The sequence below is a fragment of the Porites lutea genome, chromosome 7 (genome assembly GCF_958299795.1).
Source record: "Porites lutea chromosome 7, jaPorLute2.1, whole genome shotgun sequence".
Taxonomy (NCBI): Eukaryota; Metazoa; Cnidaria; class Anthozoa; order Scleractinia; family Poritidae; genus Porites; species Porites lutea.
In genome coordinates this window covers 25,525,191-25,541,817 of record NC_133207.1, presented here as the reverse complement: position 1 = coordinate 25,541,817, position 16,627 = coordinate 25,525,191, and the positions used below count along the sequence as shown (strand labels likewise).

The 16,627-nt window shown below is 40.8% G+C and overlaps 1 protein-coding gene across 1 annotated transcript in view; it reads left to right on the top strand.

The window, feature by feature from the left end:
• Positions 1 to 10,490, top strand: part of LOC140944042 (uncharacterized) — a 30,426-nt gene extending 19,936 nt beyond the window's left edge. The window contains exons 21-32 of the mRNA XM_073393149.1: positions 1 to 34; positions 147 to 1,847; positions 2,498 to 2,704; positions 3,345 to 3,379; positions 3,467 to 3,626; positions 4,498 to 4,569; positions 5,519 to 5,615; positions 6,163 to 6,205; positions 6,829 to 6,908; positions 7,190 to 7,267; positions 8,103 to 8,180; positions 8,332 to 10,490. The exon at positions 1 to 34 is cut by the window's left edge and continues 14 nt beyond it. Of these exons, the coding sequence (XP_073249250.1) occupies positions 1 to 34; positions 147 to 1,847; positions 2,498 to 2,704; positions 3,345 to 3,379; positions 3,467 to 3,626; positions 4,498 to 4,569; positions 5,519 to 5,615; positions 6,163 to 6,205; positions 6,829 to 6,908; positions 7,190 to 7,267; positions 8,103 to 8,180; positions 8,332 to 8,436 (2,690 nt within the window). The 3' untranslated portion in view covers positions 8,437 to 10,490. The remainder of the gene's footprint in view (positions 35 to 146; positions 1,848 to 2,497; positions 2,705 to 3,344; positions 3,380 to 3,466; positions 3,627 to 4,497; positions 4,570 to 5,518; positions 5,616 to 6,162; positions 6,206 to 6,828; positions 6,909 to 7,189; positions 7,268 to 8,102; positions 8,181 to 8,331) is intronic.
• Positions 10,491 to 16,627: the final 6,137 nt, after the last annotated feature.

Genomic DNA, 16,627 nt, shown 5'->3' with positions numbered 1-16,627 from the left:
TTCCAGTTTCTGGCGAAACTTTGGAGGAAGTTATGTAAGTGCAAGGCGTTTCTGAAAACGTTTAAATGCAACGCGTAGATCTTCATCTTTTGTTGTGTTTAACAATCCTTTCCATTAAATAGTTTACTTTCTGATTCTTTCCGTAGGCATCAAGTGTCGGATTTGATCGCTAAGCACAAAGAAGCTGAAGTAAGACGACTGGAGATCGAGAAAGCTTTCCAGACAGAAATTGACAGTAAACAAAACGAAATCGACGCTCAGAAAGATTACATACAAAATTTACGCGAGTGGCACGAGACAAAGTCACAAGAAGCAAGGCAGGAACTTGAGCTAGTTCGCTTAAACATGGACAAGAAACACGAGGATGCTAAAAGCGAAATTGAGCAACAGCTGGAAGAATTGTTTGAGATGAAATATAGACATGAAAAAAATGTACAAGAATCTGCCGAGGAAATTGCGAAGGAGAGAGAGGAGGTTGCGCGGTTTATGGAGGGAGAGTGGCAGAAGGTCATACAATATGAGACGAAACTTGCGGAGATTGAGCTTCAAAGACGCAAGGCTTTGGTCGAAGCAGAGATTGAACGGGAGAGGGAGGGAGAGCAGCATACTTTTGTGCGAGACAGAGACTTGAAAGAGATTGAAGATGAACAGGTTAAGTTGTTAGAAATGCGAGAAAATCTTGAAACAGCAAAGGTGCAAGCGGAGAAGCGGTTAAACGAGGATAAATCAACGCTCGAGCACACGATTAAGAAAGATTTGAGTGAACTGGAAGAGGTTGAAAAGAAAATTAAGTTGCTAGAGGAAAAGCACGATCAATACTTGGAATATTTCAGCTCTATAGAACATTCCCCAGGTGGCGCAGAGGATGAGCAAAGCTTGGGAGAGGCCGATACAATGACAAATTTAGATTTCAGCGAGAAGCGGAGGCGCATTTCAGATGTAGGTCCACCAAGGGGTCAACCAGTTGCATTTGATCTGCGAACTTCTCGACCATTTAGCTGGAATTTCACCGAATCGAGTAACTATTCTTCTGATTCGGAAGGAGTTGAAGAGGTTCTTGCGCAACAGCTACATAGCTTGACGACACTTAAAATGGAAAAAGAAGAACTGATTGAGAAAACGCGAGGTGCTTTAGCGGAGCAGATAACGAACGTGGAATTTTACGGCCAACAAATCTTGGAAAATGAAGAGAAAATTACGCAACTGGAAGAACGCTTCAAAGCAACGCGGCAGCAGCACGCTGAGAAAATTCGTTTGTGTTTGGCAAACTTAAAAAATAAGGAGGAAGACGAAATAAGCGTCATAGACCAAGAACGCGAAAAATACAGGGAGCTTTTAATGAAGGAATATGGCGAGATTGAGAATTTAATTGTGGAGACGTTTGAGACTGAGAATTCTGGTGCCGATTCAGGCGTTTTGTCAGAAGACGAAGAAATAAACTTTTCAGGTGAGAGGGAGAGAAAAAAGGGGGAAGTTCTTGGATTGGTGAAAAGCAGGTTGACTACTATAGGTTCAGAAAACGATGATTTATTCCTTGAGTATGTTGCTAAACGCGCCCATTTTGAGAAAGATGAAGAACGAGTCCATGAACAACAAAGACGCATCTCAGACCACATGTTAGATGGAGCTAAAGAAAAAGAAATTGCAATTCTTAAACTTTCAGGGCAGAAGGAGAGATTTCATGTGGAAAGAGCGAGGGAGCGAAGGTTAATAAATGCCAGAATAAAGCGGCTTTCTCGTGTGAAGTCGTCTGGTGATCTTCATAGCGAAGAAATGTTGGAGTTTTTCAAGGAGGAGGCAAGAAAACTCCGAGAGGCGTTTGAGAAAGTCGATGACAGTGAAAGCAGGTAAGATTTCTTGTGATGTTTAAAACATTTTATCGTCTTTTAGCCAACATGCAGACGTCTCCGTTTGCGTCAGTTAGACTACTGCTCGCAGAAATAGGTGGAGCAGAGTTCTTCTGTAGTTGAATTCCAATGAAGAAATGTGCAAATTTAAATAGAGAAAAGAAAATTCGCCCTCGTTTGTTTACGTTCTCGATAAAAAGTGAACTGATTAGGCTTTTTCACGTCTTATTCGTGCAGTGGCGGCAAAGAAATGTGCCAAACAAGTCTGCTACACGTGTAAAGTTGTTGGTGCTGGATTACTTTCTTGGCCGTTTTCGTTACCTTCGCCGTCGTGATATCGGAAACCGGTCGTTTCGAAACAAAGATTTCGATCACTTCAAGTTAAGTTTGCAATTGAACAAGAAAAGCTTTTTGGGTGAATATATTTCGCTCTTTAAGCCAAGTACGTAAAACTATTTACACCTCGAAGGAATTAACCTGCATCGAAACGACCGTTAACCGTGATAGTATCTGCCATATCCGCTTAAATTCCCTAATCTCACTTCATTCACTTCAGCCTTCGGTTGGTTTTCTGGGAGTCCTTGACTTTGATTGTACAGTCATGTCACCTTTCCAGTATAACTTGGTGGTGGTTTTATAAATTTTCCCAGGCTTCTATATGAGCGGCGGGAAAGAGAAAACATCAATCTACAGCTGGAGGAAGCGCGCGCTAAGCTTCGGACCAGCGAGGAAGACAGAGAGGATTGCCTGGACAAACTTAAGGATCTAGAAAATCAAAAACTTCAGAAGGAGAAGGAAATCCTTGAATTGAAAGAGAAAATGGAAGAAGAAAAACAGAGATATGTTGAAAACCTCAAGTAAGATTCTATTTTTGTTGAAGTAAGTAGACACGTTAGTCTGATTTTCAACAGTCTTAGGTCTCTCGTTTAAACTCCCTGTTCTCTCATTATTATGGCTCACCGCTTGCGAGCGATATCATTGGCTTAAAATAAACAGTTTGTATGATGGCTTCAAGAACAAGATCTCGAATTAAGTCATCAGATGAGAGACAGGAAGAAATTTAAGTAACTGACCTCGGCCATCTTCGGAGACCCAGGGGCAGATAGTGGGAGCGAGGGAAAGTCTAAACGGGCGGAAAAATATGGCACGAAGAAAAGTAAAGAACGGCAAGAAGAGTCCCTGGGGACAATGTCTTACCAGACCAGTTCCAAACGATCGCCGCCGTTCTGGCTTCTGGTTGGGCAGAAAAACACAAAAGTTTTCTGGCACCAATCAGAAGTCAGAACGGCGGCGACCGTTTGGAACTGGTCTGGTAAGACATTGTCCCCAGGGGCTCTTCTCGTCGTTCTTTACTTTTCTCGGTGCCATATTTTTCCGCCTGTTTAGACTTTCCCTCGCTCCCACTATCTGCCCCTGGGTCTCCGAGGATGGACCTCGGCAAGTTCGAAAGATTTTGTATTGTCTTTCTAACGTTTTCGTGTTTTGTTTTCTTTCCAGGACAGGAGATTACGAGGTTATTGAGAAACCTCTTGGTAAGTTACATTTTTGCAAACTTTGAAACTTAGTGACTAAAAGGAGGCCTTTATTCTCAGACTTTGTCGTGTCCTGTTTGTTTGCAGTCAATCGGCTTCACATAAAGTTCCGTGTCCTTGGAAACCACGCCGCCGCAGAGGTTCTTAAAGAGGCACTACTTGTTTCCAGTCTCCCCGAGATGATCAGGTCGATTCCAGTCTCCTCTCCTCATCCAGTGTCCGAGGATTCGTCTCATGGTGGCTGGATGTAAGGATCATTTGTTTGTTCCGTTTGTTTTGTTGTGTTGTTTGTTTGTTTCAGAGCGTTAAGAGTTTTTTTTATTGCTTAGTATCTACTGTTGGTAATGGTCATTATTAGATTCTCAGACGGGGACGATTATTAGATCGAGATTTTTTCAGTGCGAAGTATTGCTGTCACGTGAACCAGCGTCATTTTGGCGGGCAAACGCGTTAGTCGCCGTCATTCTACGACGGGTTTTAGCGAAAATGTCGTAGTGACGGAAACAAGTTTTCAATTTGCTATCATTTTGCGACTGGGGCAGGGCTTAACCTCCTTTAATAAAAGTAAACTATTCTGTTAACTATTCTGGTGAAAAAAATAGTAAAATAAAGCTTTCCGGGGTATATATTCTTTGAGAGTACGCGAAAAAATCTTGAAGTCAAATCTCGTTCTCGAATCTAAAGGTCTCTAATTCCTGTATCCCCAGAAACAAACATCAGTCAGAGTAGCTGTATCTAAAGTAAACTGTCAGAACTGCACAGACAGTCAATAAACCATTAACCAGTCAGTTCGCAGGGGAGAAGCAGTTATATGTAGTTGTCGCGAGGCGCGGGAAAACGCCGGTGAACAAGTCGACTAGTTTTGGTTTTATTCCTGATTGGTCAGTCAGAGTAAGAAAAGAAATTCACTCGTGCGAGAGAGACAAGACAGGTTTTAACTTCTGATTGGTTGATTGAGAAAGCGCGAGATTTTTCCGCAGCCAATCACAAAGCGTAGCTGTAAATTTAACCTGCCTTGCAGCCGGACTTGTCAATCAAGACCTAAATAGAGAACTCGATAAAGTTTACTGTAAATTTAGACCGTCCTTTTTGTAATCATTGCTATGTTGCACTCGTAGGTTTCATAGCATTCAGAGGGATGTTACAATAGCGAGGAAACGACAAGAAGGACCCGCTGGTTTTCTGCACTGGTAAGATAAGCGAATTGAAACGTACTGAAAAAATAAATAGCATCGTTAGTACGGAAAGAGAAACAAGATAAATCATTGGAGGCCGATTTTACTGCACCGATTAAAATCCCTCTTAAGTACACTTTGGTTGTATCATGATTCTTTTTGCTGTTCCTTCCACTAGGCTTGTGTAGAATTACCTATCAGAATCAACACATAATTTCCCCAAAAATCCGTGGGGACAAGGTTGTTGTGTTGCGAACTCCATCAGTGCTAGTCAGACATCTTGTTCTCAAGTAGACACGAGCTGTCCAGTTTCTTCCCATATTTTTCGTAAAACGATCCCGTATTAAACCGCCGCCTGGTTATCTCAGTTGGGAGAGCGCCGGCCTGCTGAGCGGGAGGTCGCGGGTTCGAACCCAACCGGACCAACACTCAGGGTCTTTAAATAACTGAGAAGAAAGAGCTGCCTTTGTAATGACGTCTGCAAACAGTTAGACTTTCTAGTCTTCTCGGATAAGCACGAAAAACCGTAGGTCCCGTCTCACAGCACTTACACTTATCTGGTTCTTGTGGGACATAAAAGAACCCACACCACTGTTCGATAAGAGTAGGGGACGTAGACCCCGGTGGTGTGGCCAATTTTCACACATCAGTCACATCATGGGTTGGGTGGATAAATTAAGCTCATAAATGGACTGAGAGCGGCTGCCAGTGGCGCCTTTGTATGCTGACGTCCGAGCTTACTGTTCACATATTAATGTATATTGTAAGAAAAAAAAAGCACTTTATTTGAGTGTCAATGTATTTAGCACGAAAGCACTAATTGGGGACACTATTTTTACGTCTCCTACCGGTGACGTGAGCGCCATTTTACGTGGTCATCCGAGCCACGCAAAGGTCCAACCGTTAAGGCAGTACCTTCAATTGTCAGTTATTTTTAAGACCCTAAGTATTTATCTTCTGTTAGTTTCATGGGTCGAGGAATCGTTGAAGCATCACCACTGACTGTATGGGAGGCTGTCAAGAACCCACTATCCAGATATATTTATGACAACATGCTCAAGGTACTGTCCTCTATCTATTTTCCCAAGCTGATGGGACGTAATACTAAGACTTCCATGTCGTCGTCAGAACTCAAGGCGCGAGAAGCTAGGGTACAAGCATTTAGCAGAAAAACGCGATTATTGGTGTTTGGGTGAAATACGTCATAGAACGTCCGCCATCTTCCGGCCCCAGAACCGGTCGTTTCGTTAAGTCCCATTGCCGCTGTGGAGAAAAGCATGTTCAGAAATGCTACGTGGTATATCGCGAGCGCTCAATTCGGCAAAAGGGAAATTTAGGTTACTTTTTATGCCTCTACCGTTCCATAGCACCGACCACCGCTAAGTTATGACCCAACTGCAAAGAATTTGCAGCTAATCAAATCAATGAATTTTCGGTCTTTTTGTATAGACGTGCGGCATTAAAGTAGATGAGAAAACGTTAATTGAAATTGAGCTTACCTGTTACAGTTTGTCCCAACCGACTTTGTTCTTTCAAACACCATGAAAGATGCTTTTACTCTATATTTGAGATAATTATACCCTGTGTTTGTTTTCCATTTTCCTGCAGAAAATAAATATTGTAGAGCATGTCGAAGAAGGACTTAAAATTGGTAAGTGACTGGTTATCGACAGGAATCCTAATTTAGTTAATCAGCCCTTAATTGATTGTTTTCCCACCAGTGTCTCTCGTTGCGCTTCCTGTTCCGATGTCATCCCTTTCCTTCCAGTCCATTATAAGGATATACCCCCCGAGACATAGCTCATTTCGCCCCATCTATCCATCGAATGGGCTCTGAGTCAACAGCCCAGGAGGCCGAAGGCCGAATGGGCTATCGACTCAGAGGTCATGAGGGCGAGGGGAATAATTGTTTTAGTAAAATCCAACTAGTTTGTCAAAAATATCGAGACAAAACAACTTTAGCTAGCAAAACGCGATTCAGCCGACATTATTTTGGTTTTCAAAGCCGGCGCTTTTCGCCACTAGTGGGCTTTAACATATAGCCTAGTAGTAGCTCAACCAATCAGAACGCAGCATTGATGATAGACCTCTAGTTTGATTTTACTAATCAAAGATAGTCTTGGAACCTGGATTCCAGGCACTGGACTCCGGATTCCTTAAGCTGAATTCTGGGTTCTAAGCTCAGGATTCCGGATTCCACAAGCAAAAATTTCCCGGATTCCTGAATCCGGATTACCTTTTATGGGCGACTCATTATATTTCTTTCTTTTTCAGTGTACATGCTTCACGAGACATCGCAGTGCTTCATGACTCACTCACGTGATTTTTGTTACGTAAGCAAAGAACGTATTGAGGTGAGTAAATGTGGTATTTGCCCACCTACCCCTCCCCCTAACCCTGATTTTGCGTGAGTGAGTGAGTGAGTGAGTGATTGAGTGAGAAGTTAGTTTTAACATTGGTTTAGGGGAGGGGTAGGTGAGTAATTTCCTCCGAACCTTTTACTTATCCGGTATCTGTTTACGATTTCGCGGATTGCAATCCTTGTTTAACACGAACGTTTCTTTTTCATTTAAGCTTCTGTTCATAAAAAAATTTTAAGTTGTCCTAACTCACTGTGTTTTCTCCGCTATTCTAGGGCGAAAAGTATGTCCTTGCATCTCAGTCAATCGAACATCCCAAATGTCCACTGTCGCCTTCAATTATTCGTGGCCAGGTTAGTAAGTCCAAGACCAAAGGGGTTGTAGTCACGTGGTACATGATTGATATGTACATAGTCGAACCTCCATGTACGACCACCTCCCATAAGCGACCACCTCTCATAAGCGACCACCTCCCATAAGCGACCACCTTCCATACGCCTTACAATTGGAACCTCTAGTAAACGGCCACCTCCTGTAAGCGACCGCGGCCACCTTTTGGGCCTGACGGTTAATGATTTTCCATTGTTTTTAACCTCTTGTTAGCGACTACTTGATGCATTCTCTGATCTCTATGTTCGCTGTGTGCACTATGCTACTTAGAGTATACGAAGAACTTTCGTGACAACATGGTACTACACATGTCGTAAGTTAGACATTGCATGCAATAAATTATCTTCCATAAAGTAGATGTGCCTGGACCTCTTCTCGGAATAGGCGCCCTGTGGTCGAATTCTTGTAAACGACCACCTCCCGTAAGCGACCACTCAGTCTTTGCATTTTGGGTGGCCCTTTAATACGGGAGGGACGGGAGGTTCGACTGTATTGTGGTTTGTAATTCGTCACTAGGAAACTAGACCGAGTGATCTTTCGCAATGACTTCTGGGACTGTTAGCGTTCCCAGAAACAATTGCGGGACGCATTTCGGCTCCAGCTCCCTTCTTGTTTCTAAAGTGGCGAATTTCGTCTGTTCGAGTCTGTGGTACCAATTTTCCTTCCTTTGTCTTGGAATAAGGCAATGCATGTAAAGGGTTCGAGAAGGAAAATAAGTCAACAAGGATAAAATTGAACCAAAACACAGTCACGTAACATCTTCTCGTCATCTAAGTTTTCTGTCTCGTTTTCCCATAGATTATTTCCAGTGGATGGATTGTTGAGCCGATACAAGTTGATGGCAAAGATTGTTCTCTTGTGTGGTACATCACCAAGGTAATTTTATATGTGCATTGAATAAAAGGTTAAGACAAAGTCAGAATTCGACGACATTCGCCACTTGCACATCTGCCACAATGCACCTTGTTTGTCCCCGAGAATTTTGTATAGCCTTTGTTTTGTAAGTCTTGGTTTTGTTTTCTCGTAGGTACATCTAGGCTCATCATCTCTTCCGTGGAGGTTAATCGATCTGCTATCCAAAAGACAGCCCCTCAGTATTGCTTATCTACGGAGTTATCTCACACCACCTTAAGTAAAGGGAGGTTTATTCGTGTGCTGTCAAAACGAACAGTCACTTGCGCACCTACGTACAAAACTACATGAGTTTTATTTTAAAGGAACTTTACCTGTTTTTCAGCTATTCATTGTCCCGTGCAAAGAAGTAGTCTACACGGAAACGCTCAATCGCTTTCGTAATTCAAGGGACGAATGGTTTAACATTTCCTTTTTGACATGAACGTCAGTCAGTGCATTCTGATTGACTGGAACATGTAAATATGTTTGAGGTGGCTGTACACAGTTTTGGCAGTTTGTGAGTATATGTCATTTGCCAAATCGTGGCAAGAGAAAGGTTGCAGCTCACAAGCTGAAACTTGGCGAGTGAAAAATACACTGTTGAAAGATTTTGATTGACAGGTAAAATTTGACGTTTTTGTAGTTTTCATGGCAACACGAACGATTGAATACAACCTTAAAATTTCACTTTTGCTCAGTTTACATAAAACTTTTCCCATAAACTTGCACACAGCTTACTATAATTAATCATTACCATTTGAAACTCATTTGACCAAATTTTGACAGACGGGTTTTTAGATAATCAATAATACAATTGTGCTGAAATTATTAAATCTGTCACAAAATTTGTCTGTTCAACTTCCATTTTAAAGTTCTCATTATTTAAAATAAAAATTCTGCCAAATATCACAAAATTCTAATGAGCAGATTTTGGGAAATCGTCTTCTGTGTACCATTGCTTTTTTTTTGCCATATTTATTGGTTTAATTTAAAACACGCGCCGTCACGCGAGTTACGGCTGACCGCCCGCAAATCTGTGTTCAGCCACCTTAAGCAAGTCATCGAACATCTGACAAACGAATGCCAACTGGAAATCGCTTCGTAGAATATAATTTTTTTAGAGTTAAGTTGCTTTATTATAGGAAGGAAAGAGAATTCGTCCATTCACTCTTAAAAGATAACCGAAAATAGTTTTTGAACCTCTCATTAAGGTATCTAAGCGACTATTGCATAAAGTTTTCTTTTACGTTTATGTTAGCATGTTATTTACATAGGAAAAGATATATTAGGAATATAACGTAATGGTTAATTTATATAACTTAATAGATAATTTAATTGGGAATTTTAAATCATTTTAGCAAAGTTCGTTCATATTTTCCTGGCGCGCACTCAATGTTTTTATCGCTAGCGTTGGTCAAAATGAATTAAAACGTTTTCGTGTTCAGGGTATTTGATGCCCTAAAAAATTCAGTATATAGTTAAAAGTGTAGTGGTGTGAATTGGTCACTAAATTTGAAGAAAACCTCGTATTTGAACTGAAAGTTAAAAAAAATGTAGAATATTTTGCAAAATTTAAAGAGATTTAATTTAATAGTAAGAAAACAGTGGGTTTATTAAGAGTTAATGGTATGTTTCCTAAGTTGGAATCGGGTAAAATACTTAAATGTTTGTGCATGGTTTATACTGAAAGGCGTCTTCTTCGGATAACAGTTTTAATATAAAAAAGATTTGCTTCTGTGATCGACTTTATCAGCTGACTTATTTGCCGAGTAAGCCATCAACCTCGTTTGCGCCCGTTTTTGAACCAAAGAATATTTAATCGCTTGCTCAATTGTCAACTGTAGTAATAATTATTGTTATCATAAACCTATAGACTGGAGGTGAACAATGGTAGATATTTGCGGTGTAATTGTGTAATTAATATCTATCCACCCGAATCTTTAACTTATCTTCTAACACTGATTTTAACGAATAGATATGAAAAATCTTGCGTGATATTCCTTCTGATGTACGAGAATGTTGCTCGGAGATAAATTAACAAATGCTTCTCACCAGTCAGTCACAGATCTCATGAAACAATATTTACTTGTGTGAGATATATACTAGCAAATGATAGTTTTGATAATCCAAAGTCGGTATATTTAATATCAAACTACCAAGTGTTTTTGGAATTTTCTATACTTAAAATTAGAGCAAACTAGTTTCGTTGGTGATCAAAATTTATACCATAGTTTTTCGAAATACATTTCGCTCTGGAACATTCTTTGGGAAAATAAACTTAAAAGAAAAGTTTGTTCTCTGCCAGTGTCTCACCGTTGGCTTGAGTATATGTGAAGTATAAACTCGTACTTTGCAGCAATTTTGTAAAGAGTTAGGAACTTTTCAAGCCTTTTCGCTCTATCCCTCACGAGCTAGCCTGTTCACTAGCAACGTATCCTTGATAAGAAACAATACATGCATTTAAAACCCTATCTTAGCAACCGATTTATTAAGAAGCGATAAAGGTTTTTCTCGCGTGCGGTGGGAATTTCCGGTGTTAGCCGAAGGCCGGCACATCTTCGGCCTTAGGCCGAAGCCACGAGCGGCGAAAGACTTGACAGAAGCAGGGCGGATAAAGGTTGGGCGGTGAAACGAGCGCGTCCGAGCAAAAAGGTGTGATGCAGTGGACTGGGACTCTGCTTAGGAATGTCGCTTGTTTTCGCCTCCGGTCAGGGCATAGTTAATGGCGGTGACTGGTTATGAAGCCCGGCAAACATCAAAAGAGCAAACAAAGATGCCAAGATTTATGTTAGAAGGTCCACGACCCTGCACAATCTTTTGTTTTGCGTTCATACGTTATGCATGAATTACGTAACCAGCACTTTTCTATTGGTTAGTTCCTCAGTACGGAGTAAACAACTATTGTGTTTTGTGCAGGGTCAAGGCCAAAAAAGAGAACAAAAACATACAACAAAGAACTTTGTCGGGTTTCATAACCATTCCCTCTATTAACTATGGTCAGGGCTTGCGATATGATGTGATTTGTACATTAGACACTGCCGCTGTCACTGAATTATGGCGGCTTGACTTGTTTTCTTGCACTTCTTCCTCGTTCCTTTGTGTTGGTATGCGGTCTCCGAGAGGCAAATGTTGCTATTTTTTGCGGGAGTTTTAGTTGGAGTAGACAAACATCTCTTTCAAAGGGTTTCTTTTATTACTTCCATGACTCTACCACTGAATTATATTTTCGTTCTGCTACTCGCCAATGTCGATGTTATTCCAAAACAAAAACAACTAAGTACTGTCTAAAACACGAAGGAAAATCTCATCCATGTCATCCATGGCAAACTAAAAGGCAGCAGATCGTGTTTCATAACTAGATGACGTGTATTTTATAAATGCGTGCAGCTCGTGCAAGGTGAAATTATGCTAATTTCAATCACCATCATCCTTCTTTTTAATTTTGAAAAAAACATCTCAGATGTATTTCTGTTTCTTCGAAACTTCAAACTTAGTTTCCCCTCAGTTTTTTCTGTTTACCTTGTTTTGTTTCAGAGAGAAAAACGGAGAAAAAACCTTACAACTAACCTCAATAAATTTTGTTTACATGCGGTTGCCGGATTTGCAACGCATTGCGCGAATCGCCATGGCGCGTTGCACCCGAGAAGCAAAGTTTGAAGAAGTACAACGCCACTATATCAATATATATCAATCTAATTTTTTGTTATGTTATATAAAATTTATCCGCCTTTAACATATGTAAAAATTGAGGTTAAGAAGTGTTAAGCTTTTGCAAACGAAACGGCGAAAGACGATTAGGTGATATTTAGTGGAAGGAGGAGGTATTCAACACTTTCAAATTAAACTCAAATTTTGGCATTATACGACCAACAAGTTTGACTTATAGACGTATAGACACAAACATATGAAACTGTTTATTGATATTGTTATGAAACGAATTTATCTATTTAACATAGTAGCCTGAAATTACAGAAAGAAAATAGCATTTCCGGTTTGCAAAAAGGAAAATTTCGCCGGCCTTGAAGCGCACCGGAAGCGCGGAAAGAGCGCTCGTGCCAGTCCTACTCCGCATCACACATTAAATGAAGAGCGGAGCGCTCGTTTCACCGCCCAACCTTTATCCGCCCTGGACAGAAGGGAACATTTATCCGCCCTGCTTTACAGAAACCGGAAACCGCGCTAGGAGCCTCTGGCACCCAGGGTACACTCTTAGGGATGGACCATTATTTTTTTGACGAGGTGGGAAGGGGGGGGGGGTTGGAAAATTTTGAAATAAATTGTTTGCAGAGGCTGTAAACACGGAAATAAATTTATGCAAGCACAAATAAATGTGTTAACAAGAAGACGGAGACACAAAAATATTGTTTACAGCAGGAGCTGCATATAAAACAATGTTTGAATGTGAAAATTGTCCAACCCCCTCCCCCCCCCCATCACCCCCCCCCCCCTCCCGTCAAAAAAATTATGGTCCCGTCCCTTAGGCCCGCCGGTTCACACGGTGAAGAGGAAACAGTTTTCTTTTCTCCCCTCCCCTCCCCTCCCCTCCCCTCCCCTCCCCTCCCCTCCCCTTTTCATTCCTCTCGTCCCAACTTTCTCGACGAACTCACCCAGAAACGCTTGCCACGCAGGATAAGCGATGCTTGCATATAACTTTCGTTTTTCGCTCGTTATTCTGGTCCCCTTTTCCCCTTTTATCGTTAATTTGCATCATTTTATTATTCGCTCGCAGTACGCGGCTCTGAGGAAAGAACAACGACTACCAGCGGTCATTCTCAATTATAATGCTAAATACATCGACAACTTCTGTAAGCAAAGTACAGTGGAACCCCATAATACGGTCACCTGCAGTAGGCCAAAAAAAACGTGGCCGTAATAACAAGGTGACCGTATTAAGGAGGGTTTCTGTACAAGAAAATGTATGGTCGTTTTCGCCGGGCAGCCAAAAAAAAGTGACCGTAAGGCGGGGTTCCACTGTACTTTTTAATAATAACTTTGTTCTTCATGTTTTGTTAACAGATGCGTGCCCCCTAGTACTTTTTTCAAGTGAGAGTGACTTGTAGCAAAATGTTGCTCAAATAAAATCCTAAACTGGGAAGAGCTTAAACAGCTGCTTAAAGATTCCTCCGTCAAACAAAGGGCTTAATTAAGTTTACGGCCTTATCGTTCTCCAAAAAGATTATTCTTTTCTTCTTTCTCCGTAAACAAACTAAAGGGAACACAACACCTTGACAACCCTTCACACCATTAAGAATGTTATACAATTTCCAGATGATAGCATTTCAGTATCGCTTTACTACGAAGATTAAGACCAAACGAACAACCGTTCGCTTACTGTTTTGGAGGTGAAATCCCCGTCAATAGGGACACTGAGAAAAAGAAAGTATTGACGAGGTGTCCATATAAATCATGTGTCCTCTAATATAAGCAGCGTTCAACTTTATGTGTTTCGCCACTTTCGCATTGCATGCCCACTATACATCTTACTTATCATCGTCGCGCAAAATTTTGTGGAATAATTGTTTTGAATTACGCTTGGGACAAGCGGCAAATGGAAACAATGGTTGTACAAAACAGTTTTAGGGAAAAACATATAAGGCATTTTGTGCCATAAGCACAGTAAGCAGTGCGAAAGAGAGGAAACCGGTTTTGTCCAATGAAAGCGAGCTTATCGACGCAATGTGCAATTAGATCTCTCAGCTTCAGCTAGCGAGAGAAAAGTGCAACTCAGAGTGCAACAGTTGCTAAACGAGGCCAGTTCCTGGCCAGTTCAATTTGGAGCAAACAAAAAATTATTCTCCTTAGCCAGTTGGAAATCGCGTTGTGGAATATTATTAGACACAGTTCAGTTGTGAAAATTTAAAAAAGCAATTCTCACATTTACCTGGGTGTACGTGGCAAGCGTTTGAAAGGTGGGGGGAGGGGGGAGGCAAAAAACACGAAATTGAGCGAGCGTGTGTTGATTTTCTCTATCAACCGTATAACAAAATCTCTAATCTTATTGACAATCGGTAGTCCCTTTTTATGGGAGCGAAGTACAATTTTGTTTGTCGTCGACTGCATAAACAAGGCGACCGGCGGTCGTCCGATTTGTTTTATCATCACGACTACCACACAGCCGGCAACTTGTCGCATCTAACGACAACAGAAGTTAGTTTTGCGCCTTTCATGCAAGGAGGATATTACACTATTGCGTTTGATAATTTATTTTGCATTAGTTTTTCTCGCGTCAAGGTACCTTAACAACAATCGCACGTTGTTAAGAACTTTAAGTACTGTTACACGTTAAAAATATGTAAATAATTTATTAAAACATCAATTGGACAGGAAAAAAATACACACAGAGACGTTGGAAAAAATAATTTCTTCTGTGATTCGCAAGCACCTTAGAAAAAAAGATCAGCACTAAGACGGTAAGTTTGTTTTGTACGGAAACCCCAAGCAGTTAATAGTATATTTCAGTTATAAAAATAAAAAAAATTCTAATTTGCTAATATATTACTGGCCAATGAGAGTTAAAGGTTTTTTTTTTTTTATCTTTGTTTAGTATCAAGTTAGCCTTTGTAATTTTTAAATAACTTTTATCACAAAAACTTGTGTAGAGAGTGATCTCAGGGACTTAGCCAGATGAAAATTCTTAACAAGGCACTATCTGAAATAAACTATAAGTCGATTTTATTGGAAACTTCAAAATTCAACAGGAATCAGTGCACTGTGACAGTTGACCGGCATAAACACTAAACATGCTGAAAGGGAATATTGCACTGCAAGGTTGTCCATGTCTCGTTAGGTTTCTTGAGTTGCAACCCGTAGGTTTGATAATTTATTTTGTCTTTTCTTGAATCAAAGACTTGAGTAATTCGTTTAATGTTAGAGTTTGTCAGTGTTAACGAAATTAAAACGTGTACCGGTGATTTCCTCGAATTAATTCAATTGTGGGAAAGAGAGAAATATTTCTTCAATTCCATAAGTTAAACACTAACAAACTTGTCTACAATAAACGACTCTATGCTCCCAAGCTCACTCAGTTGTCGATGGTAAAGGAAGGAAAAATCAGGAAAATTCAAAGGGATTTTAACTGAGGCAGTTCGACTGCACGTTGCAGCCTCGTGATCATTAGAAATGGGGTCCAAAGTAGGAATTGCTAATTTCGCGCGGTATTATATTGCGTATTGAAAGGATTGCTTTAGAAGAAAGCCGGTGTTTACATTTTAAAAAAACTTTAAAGGGAGCTTTTCGGGCAGTAAGTTCTACCCGAAAAGGCACGTAAGACTGCCTTAGCGAAAGTAAAACAGAGCAAGACAGAAAGGGTCTGTGTAGTTGAATGAAATTAAAAAACAAACAAAAAAAAAAACATTCCCGCCAAAAAGAAAACCGCCGCAGTGATTGAGTTTAGTGTGCAGATCATACCTGACGAACCTATCCATAACGGTAAGTTGTTTTTGTGTTTTCTCAAGTGGAAAATGTCAGCTTCGCCTGTTCACAGACCTTCTGTTTCCCGTTAAGAGATTGCCGAGCTCGCTCTCATAAGAAGATAAAACCGCGGGGATTCATCAGCCGAAAACACAGCTGGGGTCAATGGTCCATGACGTGTGGGCTTTTTTGACTCAGAGGCCAAGCGAGAGAAATAATCGTTTTAGTAAAATCCAACTAGTTGGCCAAAAATATCGAGACAAAACAACTTTAGCTAGCAAAACGCGATTCAGCCGCCATTGTTTTGGTTTTCAAAGCCGGCGCTTTTCGCTACTAGTGGGCCGTAACATATAGCCTAGTAATAACTCAACCAGTTGGATTTTACTGAAAGGCTGTGTTCACACCATACGGGATGGCTTTTTCGCGGGCAAGAAAACCATGCCTGACAGGGCGTCGGTTCACACAAACAAGTTAATAAGAAATGCAAGTGTTTAAAAGTTCTTCATCTCATTTCTCAAAGAGAACGGATGATCGACTCTTCCGTTCCTAACCAATCAAAAGCCTAGCCTCCTTAACCTCCTTTGATACTTTCGTTTTCCAGATATTATCATAATTCCAAGTCCTTCCAAGTGGATCAGATTGTTATCTAGAACTCCGGTTAACCTGACTTTTTCTCAAAGTTAAAATAATCTGAATTATGCCGGTTGGGTTCAGTCTCCTTCTTCAATTCTTCAGTGAATTAGACGTAATTTGAAAGAAACAGTTCTCTAGAGTATTATCACATGGCCTGTATTGGGACAACAAAACATAGAAGCTAAAGAGGTCTATTGAAACTAGCGTCATCTTCCCAGATCGTCGTCATCGTACTTGCCATACGGAGCCTCACTTGCATCCATGGCCATAAATTGCCTTTCCATTCTTCCTATGAAAACTTGTTTTAGCCTCTGAGTTACAGAATAAAAACTCAAGTATGAGTTAGCCCTGACTCTCTAAGCAGTAACCAGCCAACGCTGCCACCG